Source organism: Trichosurus vulpecula, chromosome 2 (assembly GCF_011100635.1).
Source record: "Trichosurus vulpecula isolate mTriVul1 chromosome 2, mTriVul1.pri, whole genome shotgun sequence".
Lineage (NCBI taxonomy): Eukaryota > Metazoa > Chordata > Mammalia > Diprotodontia > Phalangeridae > Trichosurus > Trichosurus vulpecula.
Genome location: NC_050574.1, coordinates 35,092,011 through 35,104,123, shown reverse-complemented (window position 1 = coordinate 35,104,123; position 12,113 = coordinate 35,092,011). Strand labels below are relative to the sequence as shown.

The 12,113-nt window shown below is 46.0% G+C and overlaps 2 protein-coding genes across 2 annotated transcripts in view; one reads left to right on the top strand and one right to left on the bottom strand.

The window, feature by feature from the left end:
* LOC118839020 (zinc finger protein 850-like) overlaps positions 1 to 12,113 on the bottom strand; it is a 902,460-nt gene that overhangs the window by 269,598 nt on the left and 620,749 nt on the right. The window lies entirely within an intron of this gene.
* FFAR2 (free fatty acid receptor 2) lies at positions 8,316 to 9,311 on the top strand. The gene has a single exon (XM_036747305.1). The coding sequence runs from the start codon at positions 8,316 to 8,318 to the stop codon at positions 9,309 to 9,311; it is 996 nt and encodes a 331-aa protein (XP_036603200.1).

Sequence of the window (12,113 nt, the reverse complement as noted above, 5' to 3'; positions counted from 1 at the left end):
GTAACCGGGAGAAGACAATGGCAAACTACTCCTGTATTTCTGCCAAGAAAACCCCGAAGGGGGTCGCAGTTGGAGACAATAAAACAAAGAGCAGCAAAAACAAATCCCCAGCACCTAGCCTGGGCCTGGGACGCAGTTGCTGCTGTTACCCTTTGTGCCACAAGAGGACCAAAACGACATCACCATGCTTGGGTCAAGGTACAGAGTGTCTGACTGTGGCTGGGCAGGCTCTGCCACAGGCCGGGCACAAACAGCCCATATGAACGTTTGGCGCAGAGATGGCTCTAAACCTCTGCTACAATTGTCCTGTGCCAGTGTCTCCTGTGTCTCAGAATCAGTTCCAGAGTTCTTCGGAGACTTTAACAGATCCTTGTATCCCTTCTTCTGACCACCACGTGAATGTCTGCCTTGTGTGAGTTCTCCATAAAATAGTCTTAGGCAAACATATGTTTTGCATTTGGACAATGGGGCCAGCTCATCGGAGTCTCGCTCTCTGCAGTACAGTTTGAATGCCTGGCAGTTTAGTTCCAGTAAGGACCTCAGTGTCTGGTACCTTATCCTGCCAGGCGATCTTCAGAGTCTTCCTAAGACAATTCAAACGGAAGCGGTTCGGTTTCCTGGCATGGCGCTTGTGGACTGTCCAGGTTTCATAGGCCCACAACAATGAGGTCAGCACCACAGCTCTGTAGACCTTCAGTTTGGTAGTCAGTCTAATATCTCTTCTCTCCCATTCTTTCCTTCGGAGCCTCCCAAACACTGAGCTAGCTCTGACAATGCATGTGCCAACCTCATTGCCAATGTGTACATCCCTGGAAAGTATGCTACCAAGGTAAGTGAACTTCTCCACAGCATTCAAAACTTCTCCATTTGCTGTAACTGGTGGTTCCACGTATGGATGTTGTAGCACTGGCTGGTGGAAAACCTCTGTTTTCTTGTTGTTAATTGTTAGGCCAAAATAGCACAAAATCTATCCATACTTTGTTGCAGCTCAGCTTCAGAGGCTGCATTCAGTGCCTAGTCATCTGTGAACAAAAAAATCATGCGCCAACTCTCTGTCCACTTTAGTCTTGGCTTGTAGCCTTTCAAGTTAAATAATTTACCATCAGTGCAGTAGCTGACCTTGATGTTGTTCTCATCTTCACTGAAGGCTTCTCATAGTATTGTTGAAAACATCTCACTAAAAAGTATGGGAGCAAGCACACGGCCTTGCTTTACTCCACTGGTGATGGGGAATGCTCAAAAACATTGTCCATTATCCAGAACCTATGCAAGTGTGATGTCTTGAAACTAATACATAATTGATACGTAGGAGCTTAATAAATGCTTGATTGATTTATGTGGAATCTCTGCCAGCAAGAGTTAGGAAAGAAACAGTATGGGAGGAAAATGACCACTGAAAAGGGCACTGTTGGTCTGAATTGTAAAGCTCAGGGTGAGTGGTAAGTCTGGGGAAAGGGTGGGAGTATCAGCACATCTCAATTCAATTTAACAAGGATTTATCAAATGCCTACAGTATGCTAGGCACAGGGAATAGAAGGCAGCTTTGGCAACCCCGAAAGACGTCTCTGTAAGTGATGGGGAGAAGTCAGATTGTGAGGTGTGGAAAATTTAAGGAAAGGGACTGCCATGTAGGCAGCTTTTTTTAGGGTTTTGGCTTGGAAAGGGAGAGATATGGAGCCATAACTTGAGGGGACGTTAAAGTTAAGTGAAGGCTATTTCTAAGGATGTGGGAGATCTGGGCACGTTTGCAGGCATCAGAGGAGAAGGTGGCAGATAAAAAGAGACTGAAGGTAAGAAAGGGGTCTAAGGGGCAAGCTCCCAGAAGAGACTGAATGAGAAGACGTCCAGAGAGCAAGTAGAGGGATTGGCCTTGGCCTTGGCAGGAACCACCTCTTCATCGGAGACTGGAGGGAAGTAAGTGGCTGGAGTTGGAGTACCAAAGAGATCAGATAATTTCCTATTGAGAAGAGAAATGTCATTAGCTACCAGCAATCCTAGCCTCTAACTAATAAATGCTGAAACAAGTTGGGATCTATGTGGAGGAAGGGAAGAGGGGAGGCTTAACCTGGATGACATGGTTTTGCTGGCTCTCCCTCCCTTCCCTCAAGCATAACCAGGTTCACAGTCTGTGTCAGAGTCAGGAGACTGGGAAGAGGGAGTGGGGAAAATGCCAGGGTCTTGCAAATGAAAAAAGATTTTAAGAGTCTTGGATGAACAAATAGATTCCACCTCATGCAAGTCATTGTTTTCTTTCTACCCCTCCAGAGTACTTGGAGGGAAATTTCTGAAGTTAAGAAATTCTACAAGAGTCATTTCCTGCCACTATCTATTAGAAGAGGGAAGGATATGGGGGTCAGAGGAAGTTTTCTCTAGTTATTCTCCCCAGAGATATGTAATGGTCCATCTAGTATCTAGAGCTTAGAATTTAGCTCAAAGCAGAGTCAATAACTGTTCTCAATGATATTGATATGGAGAACTAGAGACACCTCAGCTCCAAGGAGGCAGCCAGGTGGTGTGATGGATAGAGGCACTAGGCCTGGAGTCAGGAAGACCTATCTTCCCAAGTTCAAATATGGCCTCAGATGCTTACCAACTGTGTGACCCTGGGCAAGTCATTTAACCCTGTTTGCTTCAGTTTCCTCATCTGGAAATGGTAAGCCACTCCAGTATCTTTGCCAAGAAAACCCCAAATGAGGTCACAAAGAGTTGGACACACTGAAAACAACTAAATGACAGGTCTAAGGGACAAAAGGGTCTGGGTTAAGGGGAGTGTCCTGACTCCATCCCTTTCTCCCCAAATGGAATGACCTCACAGACTATCACTTCCCTTGACTTTTTAATCTGTCTTGTCTTTCCTCCTGGTGCCCCTGAGAAGCTCCTGGCCCTTTGGGTCTTCCTGCTCCCACCCACTGCCTCCTGCTCAGCTTCCCATTGGTGAACTTCTTGCTGCTAACTCTCTGAAGGATTTGAGGCCACAGGTGACTTCCATTGGTCCTTGTCCGAGACAAGGCTGTGCCCTCATTGGCTCTGACTGCTACAGCAACACGTGAAGGAGGCCACAAAGTGGGGCAGTGGAAAGAATGATGGACCTGGAGGGCCTCGGCTTGGTTGGTCAGCTTTCTCTCTCCTGGCCTCAACCTTTCTTTGGATATTTCATATGATCTCAGCTTGTGCTGAGCCTTGGGGGATGGGCTGAGGACCTACAGAGTCAGGGGTCTTCTTTTGAGACCCTGGGAAAGTGAGGCTGATGAAGGGATAAAGAGGAAGAAATCAGCCGGGAAGAAAGAGTGACATCGGGAGCCCAGATTTTGAACCCTTACCTAGCAGATACTTCTGGTAAGTATTCCAGTTACACCTTGGTCCTCATTAGTATTTACGTAAAGATCCTAAAAGCTAAGTGATTCCATAAGCATGATGGAAAGCAACAGAAAATGGTCTCTTTTTTCATTCCCTAGCACATGGTTCCATACTTTAGAAATCCTTGTCGATGAGGGAATGAATTCCCATTTATCCACAACGTGTCAATATTGGGAGAAGAATTACAGATTTCGGATGGGAGGGGACCCCAGCCATGTATGTAGTTGGTCCAAGTGCTTCACTGGATAGGTGTGGAAGCTTAGTAACATACCCCAGACGACAGAGATAGTGACCAGCAGAATGGGGAGGCAAACCCAAGTTGTCTATCTCAGAGTCTTCTCACACCTGCATGCTGACTCTTAAAGGATAGTAGCTGAAGAGAATGAAGGGCTGGAAAATAAGATGCCTCCATCCCAGAAAAACCTATGGAGCTGGGGAGCATTTCCCCTGGCTGGGGAGCATGGCCAGAGTGCTAGGCTTAGACTTCCAATCCTGCCTCTGACCCTTCCTAACCTTTCTTAACCAGAATGTTCTACTGGCCCTCCTGTGGTTTGGGGAGAAAGTGAGGGACAGTTTTAGAGGAGAACATGGACCAAGACTGGCACAAGATGGACAGGCGTGGAAGGGCTGCAATCTACATTAGTGAATGAAATGACCAACTGGATGAGATACCCGATCCTTTGAGATATACTCGATGCTTTGCAACCTAGAAAGGGCTCTATGTCAATGATCGTCACCATTTCTCACAGATATTGTGGGGTCAGGGGCCATTCCCTGATCATTCTGGTGAGTTTATTGGACAGTAAATGTGTTTGCTTAGACTCTTGGATGGCCACGCTTCACCCCACAGGGTGACACTGGCACCTTGCTGAGAACAAAAGACAGCCCCTGAATGAGTCATGGTGACTGTGGCCACCCCAAGGGACACTGGTTATATTTGTTATTTTGGAGTGATCCTTCAGCACCGTGGGTTTCAGGGACTGTGTCTGCCCCCAAAATGAGTGAGTTGGCTTGGACTCTTGTGGAAGGAACCATCCATCCCTTCATGTTGTCCCATAAGTTACCAAATCAGTATTCCTACAACACTCCACTATGCAACAAACTTCAGTGACTCCTGATCACCTCTAGGGTTAAATACAAACTCCTGTTTGGCATTTAAAACTCTGTACAATCTTGCCATTAACCTACTTTTTGAATTTCATTATACATTAGTTTCTCCATCCATTCTGTGGTCCAGTTAAACTGACCTTCTAGCCATTCCTTACATGCAGGGGTATGTCAGAGTCAGCTTGTGTTGCCTCAGAAAAGTGGACTTAAATTTTCAATGTACACGTTTACACCTCAGAAATCAGCAAATGCTACAAATTTCAGCTTAATTTATTGCTTTGATGATTGTTTAGACCTAAGGACATGATGGATAAAATGTTTGTTAATAATGAAAACTAAACTTTTTTTTAAGTTCCATGAATTTGTGGAGAGCTGGTTGTTAAACATTTGCCAGCATACCCCTAATTATCTCATACATATGGTGCTTCATCTCCCTCCTCCGGGTCTTTGGACCTGCTGTCCCCTTACTTACAATGCTCTCTGTCCTTATTTCCACCTCTTAGAATCCCTCTTAGAACCTTTCCAAGATCAGTTCAAGGCCTTTCCTGCCCCTCCCTCCACCTCCCACCCAAACAAATTCCCTTGTATTTTGTATTAACTTATATAAGCATGTATGCTCTTCCCTCAATAAAATATAAGCTTTTTGAGGGCAGGGACTTTTTTTTCTTTGTGTGTCCCCACTGCCTAGGAATACTAGATATTTCATCAATTCAATAAGCATTGATAAAGTATTTAACATATACCAGGCACTGTGCTAAGTATTTAATAGATCCTTGTTGATTGGCTAATCAAAAAAAGTGAGTCGCAGAACTGATCAGCCCTTTGGGGTTCCTTTTCTCCTTGTCTTCAAGATCCTGATATGGCAGCAGAACCAAAAGTGGACTTATATCCTGGGAAAGGGGGCACTTACAGCCATCTCTTCTATGGAGGAGGTGGGATTCTGATTTCCTAGTCACAGTGGTCTCATCACCTAGTCTTTTAGTCATAAAAGGGAGATTTCTTGGGCAGTACCAATCTGAGAAGTTATCTCTTGAGAAACTCCAAGTTTGAGAGTTTGGGGATCTGGTCTTTTAGAGAAAGGAAGGACATTCCTAAGCAGAATGCCTCCCAGAACAAGAAGACTGTTCACGGGCCCCATAGCTGGAGGATTAATAAGAGGCAAAATCTACAACATGGTAGAACAGAAGATCTCTACTTTTCTTCACACTATTATCATTAGTCATTTAGACAGTACAGGCTCACCTGTCCAGTAGGTCCCCAAATGTTTGCCTTCTGGGGAAGTTCAAACCACAGGGTGGCACTATGAGTTTGGGAGAAACTTTGTAGGACCCTGTGGCTGCTGTCCCACTGGCAACCTCAAGTTTCATTCCATTTTTGGTGACAATACCTTTAAGGTTTCTAGGGCCCTGGTGGAAAAGTTGAGACCTACCAGAAAGACAGAAGATAATTGTGTTTATTGCTTATGAACTACTCTAAGTGTTTCATATATTTTTGTATCTGTTTATACATTTCTGAAGACCTTTTGCAATTTTTGCTTTTTTTTAGTGTGTGTGTGTGTGTGTGTGTGTGTGTGTGTGTGTGTAGAGTGTTGTCCTCTACCTGCTATGCATGTTACCTTGAGTGCTTATACAGAAGCTGGGAACACTGTTATTCCCATTTAGAAAACTGAAGACATGCGCTATAATCAGTAAATACTATGTGGGGGGCATAATGAATAAAGAGAGAATAAAGTTTTGGGTCAGCCCCAGATCTAACCCAGTCCATGTGAGGCTGGAGCATGGAGTCCTTAGGCCATGGATTATGTTGTCTGTTCCATGGGGCTGATCACCTCCAAGGTCCAGATCTAAAAAACTATGATCCATAACTTTCAAGAATTTTTAGAGTGGTTAGGAATAAGCTGCTCCTACAAATCTTGGAAAGGAAACCATAATGAAAAGGTAACATGGGTACACAGGAGTGGATTGGAACCACCTGTGAGAGGAAAATAAAGGCTAGGGATGGTGAAGGGATAGGAATAGAGCTACCTTTCTAAGAGGTAATAAAACATGCATGTAGGATATCTTTAGAAAATTTTCAAAGAGAGAAGAGGAGCATTTGTTTCCCAAGTCTTTCGGCATTTTTCTCAATGGTGAGCACTTGAAGCATCTGTAATTCCATTAGCATGATAGAACGTTAGACTTGGAGTCAGGAGGACCTGAGTTCAAATTCTTCCTTGGATACTTACTAGCTGTGTGACCCTGTACAAACCTGTACTTAACCTTTGCTAACCTCAGTTTTATCATCTGTAAAAAGAGGATAATAATTTCTATCTCACAGGGCTATTGCGAGAACTGAGGTTAGAAGTATGAGAACTTGGCTTGGGGTTCTCAGAGAAGACAGCTCAACTACTGACCTTCCTCTCTCTGACCATGTGACTTATCTTGGTATAAAAGCCCTCAGCCAGCTAGCTTCCTTGCCTTTTTCTCCTGCATGAAACCAATGGTAGCAGCACCTAAAATTCTGTGCCTTTACCCAGAAGACTGAAGACTTCTACTTGAGGCTGACTCCAGAAGCCATCCATCTGACATCAGGATAAGACAAAGCAATCAGGTTCCTATTGCTTGTGCTCTTGGAAATGGGATGCTGGGATGATAGTTGAAGGTGTGGTCATGTCAGGGGATGCTGCTGAAGATGAGACATAGGGATGAGGCTTGGAGGCAGGGGAGAGCTTAGCAGGGAAACCCATGGAAGGAAGGATCAGGCCTACAGAAGTTACTGGGAGAGACCCATAAGAGGGGAGAGATTAAAGGTGATGTTGGACTGGGCAGTTAGTTTGGGTACCAAAAAAGCCTAAGTGGTTCCTAATTAGAAGCAGAGGCAGTAATCAAAACTGTTCTGTCTCAGTTATGGCATGTGTGCACTCCTTTAATGAAATATGAAATGTTCTGGGGGAGAACATTTGGACTGGTGCTACCTTCATCCCTTCCTGCCTCATTTGCTCCTTCTCATTCACAAGCCTATCGAGTTTGTGACCAGCTTCCCTTATACATAACTTAAACACAGAAATAAGATAAGATACAAATGAGATGAGAAAAAAAATCTGCTTTCTACAAAGGGGGCAGGGTGTGAGGTGGAGACATGGGCCGGGAGGGCTGGATACTCTAGGGCCAAAACCAAAACTAGGAATTTGGAGACCTGGAGCAAGTACCACAAACCACCCCCGGGGTAAGGGTTATGAAATAGGCCCCCTAAGTAAGGGGATAGTTGGGAACAGAGTAGGAAAGCAGAGCAGTTTAGCCCAGCCTGCCAATTATTCTTGTTAGCTAGGAGCTAAATTCTGTTGTTTTGAGAAGAGTGAAGACTACAAACTGCAGTCAGTGCCCCAGACATCTGGGGGCAAAGCCCAGGTCTCCCTGCTGAGGCCTAGGAACAAAGCAGGGTTTGCAGGGGAAAGCCAGAGTCTGCTTGCAGGATTTCTGGCTTCACATAATACCTGTCCAATCTCCATTTTGAGTGGAGATTCCTTCATTTCTCTAAGTGGAACATGGCAAGAGCCCCTTCCTGCACTGTCAGATGGGATTGGGAAAGCTGTGGGAGACAAAGAGAGAATGTCCTTTAGAAGCTAGATGTTGGTCTCCCCCAGAGATACATGATAGTAAATGTAATAACTGGAGCTTAATATCCCGCCTGGGGCAAAGTCAATAATTACTCTGTGGGGCACTGACAGGTGGTGTGAGCAGGTAGTGCTGACAGAGAGATTCCTGGGAGGCGAGAAGGTGGCTAGAATCCTAAGAGGGGAGACTGGATGGGAGACGGGGTGACCCAGGCTGAAGGGCGTTCCTCCTAATTTTTCCCCTTTTCACCCCAGCTGAATGGACCAAAAGACAGAAAGCTATTTGCTCCTGGCCTTCTACACCGTGACCTTTCTCATCGGCCTCCCTGCCAACGTTGTGGCCCTTCGAGCCTTCATCCGCAGGGTCCGGCAGCCCCACCCTGCCCCGATCCACATCCTCCTGCTCAGCCTCACACTGGGGGATCTCCTTCTGCTCTTGATGCTACCTTTCAAGATCCTTGAGGCTGCCACTGAGTTCCACTGGCTCCTGGGGAAGGCTGTTTGTGCTCTCACTACCTTTGGCTTCTACAGCAGCATCTACTGCAGCACGTGGCTGCTGGCTGCAATCAGCATCGAGAGGTACCTGGGGGTGGCCTTCCCGGTCCAGTACAAGCTCTCCCGGCGTCCCATATATGGACTAGCTGCTGCTCTGGTGGCTTGGATCCTGTCTTTTGGACACTGCAGCGTAGTTATCGTGGTGGAGTATTTGGATCCAAAAAACAAAACAAGTGAGAATGAGACACATTTTGAATGCTATGACAATTTTAATAAGAGGCAGCTGAGGACGGTTCTCTCCTTCCGCCTGGAGCTCTGTCTGGTCCTCTTCTGCCTGCCCATGGCAGTGACTGTCTTCTGTTACTGGCGCTTTGTGTGTCTCATGCTGGGCCAGCCACAGGTGGGAGCCCAGCGACAGCGGAGAGCTGTGGGACTGGCCGTCGTGACTCTTCTCAATTTCCTCCTCTGCTTTGCACCTTACAATGTCTCCCATGTGGTAGGGTTTTTTGAAGGCAAAACCCCAAGCTGGCGAAAGTATGCTGTGCTGTTCAGCGCTTTCAATGCTGGCCTTGATCCCCTCCTTTTCTATTTCTCTTCTTCAGCCGTTCGCCGGGCAGTTGGAAATGGACTGAAGGCACTGCGGAATCAAGTATCCTCCCTCCTGTGGTGCTGGGGGCGAGGCACTGCTGAGGGAGACACAGGGGATACTGGTTTGAGCCAAGGGGATGGTGTGGCAAGTTCTGACTTTACCACAGAGTAGGTCTCCCAGGGGTTGCCGTTGCTGGTGTTTGTATGGGCCAGGGCTGGACAGGTTAGAGGAGCTGGGGCACAAAGGAATCCAATCCTGCCATGGTCTCGGGTATCCTTCCGTTATGAGCTAGCCATGGGCTCAAATGTGGGGGCCATTTCTTTTTGAAGAAATCTCTCGGGAGCTCTCTTAGACTTCTTGACTGAATTTCCTTTTGAAGAGGAACATGGCTCTAAGAACACGAATAAGAAATAGAAAGGCGTATCAATTAAGGAAGGGTTCCCTTCTTGCCCCTCTGCCTCCCCCACCCTCCCCACCAGCATGAATATACAAGAACGTTTTGAGATTTGGATCGGGAACTTCCTCCTGACATAGATGTGACCCATCTCTGGCTTCCAACTGTCTTAGCAAGGCGCCTGAAGCGCAATGAATCACCCAGGTTACTCAGGTTTGGCTGGATTTTAACCATCACCTTTCTGACTTGAAATCTAGTGCTTTCTCCACAATGTCAGGCTGCTGTAGGGTATTAGCCCAGCTGGACTGCAGGATGCCCATACAATAACTGGGGCCTGGGGTCTGGGGCCTGGAGCTGAGTAAGTTTTAGGCACTGGGTTCTGAAGAACACAATGCTGCCACAGGTTTGGGAGTATGTAGGCATAGTCAGGGCTACAAAAAAGCCCAAAGAAAGGAGTTAAAAGACAAAGGCAAGATGGAGCACAGGAAAAGCCATGGGAGAAAGGCTCCCTAAAGGAGCAAGAAGGATGGGAAACTCCACCATTAACAAACTGAGGGTGTTATTTTTTTGTATATATTTAGTCACTCCCCAGGATGTACCACTTGTCTGTCCTATTAAACTGGCAACTTCCTAAAGGTGAGAATTGTGTCTTTTTCCTCTACAGCTCCCACAACGTCCAGGCCACAGTTTGGCATGCAGGGAATACTCCATCCATACTCTGAACTTACTCCCCGACCATGGGAATAGGTGAGGACAGGTTAGGAGGGATGGCAGATCTGAGTTATTTCAGTTCTACAGTTCCTTCAGGTCTTCAGAGCACTCTCCTCACAACTGCCCCATGAGGTAGGGAGCACAGGTATTATTAGCCCCATTGTACAGAGGAGGAAACTGAGGCTTAATCATTTGCCCAGGGCTACTCCATACCTTGCAAGTATGGAGCTAAATTTGGATCCAGCTCTCTTTTGACCATATATGCTGCCCAATTGTAAGAAAAGAAAGTTTCTGATTTTCCTTGCTTTTCCTGGTAGCCAACATTCCATGTTCCACCTCCGTGCCTTTGAACAGACTGTGCCCCATGCCTAGAATGCTCTCTCTCCTCACTTCCATCTTTTGGAATCCCTGATGCCCTTTAAGGTCCATCCCAAGAAACACCTTTACTCTCCCCACCACCCACCAAGTGTTACTGTTCTCTCCCAGCATCCCACTGAACTGACTTTGTATTTGTATTTGTATTTCTCTGACTAGATCTATATGTATGTTGTTTCCTCACAGGTAGAAGTAAGCTCCTTGAGAGCAGGGGCTGTTTTCTTTCTATCTGTAAATCCCCAGCCCCTAACATTGTGACAGGCACAAATGCTTTTTAAGTTGACTTGATAGGTAACATGACAGAGAGAGGAGTGGGTTCTCAGATTCCAGCTATGAAATTCCATGATTCTGCATAAGTACTGAGTTTCAGAGAAAGTGAAATTGAGAAAGGAGAAAAAATCATACCCAAGTTAAACCATTTAAATTTACAAATGGAATGGAAGTGTGAGGGAGGACCTAGTGAGAAGACCCTAGACAGGAAGATAATAGAGGAAAGGATAGACTTGACTCAGAGAGGGAAGAAGAAAATATTGAAGGCATGCATTCTAAAGGATGTCAGTCTACACCAGAGAAGAACTGCTCAAAGACCTAACATAGCTCCCCAGTGCCAGTCACATTCCATCTCACCTCTTTTTCCTGACCTTCATTGCCACTCCACCCACTTCCCTGTCCCCTGTTCCACATCACCAGTCTCACTTCTGTAGCTTCCCCAAGGGACCCTTTATTCCAGGAACACAGACTGATGCATTCACCTTACTACATCTTTACACTAATGGTCTCTAGAACCTAGGATGCACTTTTCACCCTCTCTGCCCCTTATCAAACACTGTCTACAGCTCACCTACTCCAGACCACCATCTTGGATTAGATTACTCACTTACTCCACAATCATTCAACAGTAAGACATATGAATGTGAAGTACAGGTGAGTTTCCCCTAAAAAAGAAACTTAGTACTTCAAGGATCCAGGTTTCTATGATGGAGATAGTTCCTCACAAACTACAACCCCTCTAGGGCCTTTGTGAGTTGTTATGGCTGAAAAGTTTGTCACCTTAGAGCCAACCTGGTGCCAGACCTCTTCTAACTTAATGAGCCAGGTCTTTGGACAAGTGACACTCGATGTCTATTCTATACTTGCCTTCAGAACTTAGTAGTACTTTTGAGAGCTAGCTGGGACCTCAAGGCTACCTCCACACGATCAGGAGGCTTCCAAGCAGGACTACTTCAGTAAAGTGAAGAAAGAGCTAGTGCGATCTTAGGATGCATTACAAGGCTGAGCTTTTGGGAATGAAGGGTGATCATTCGCTGTGCTTGGCCTGGGTCATACCACATCAGAAGTGTTCTATTCAGTTCTGGGGGCCAAACTGGTGGAGTATCAACAGGAGGCCAACCAGAATGGTGAAGGGCCTTGATCCATGCTATATAGGGACTGACTGAAAGAACCAGGGATGTTTAACCTGTCATATGGAGGAAGGACTAGAGGTTTCTGTTTGG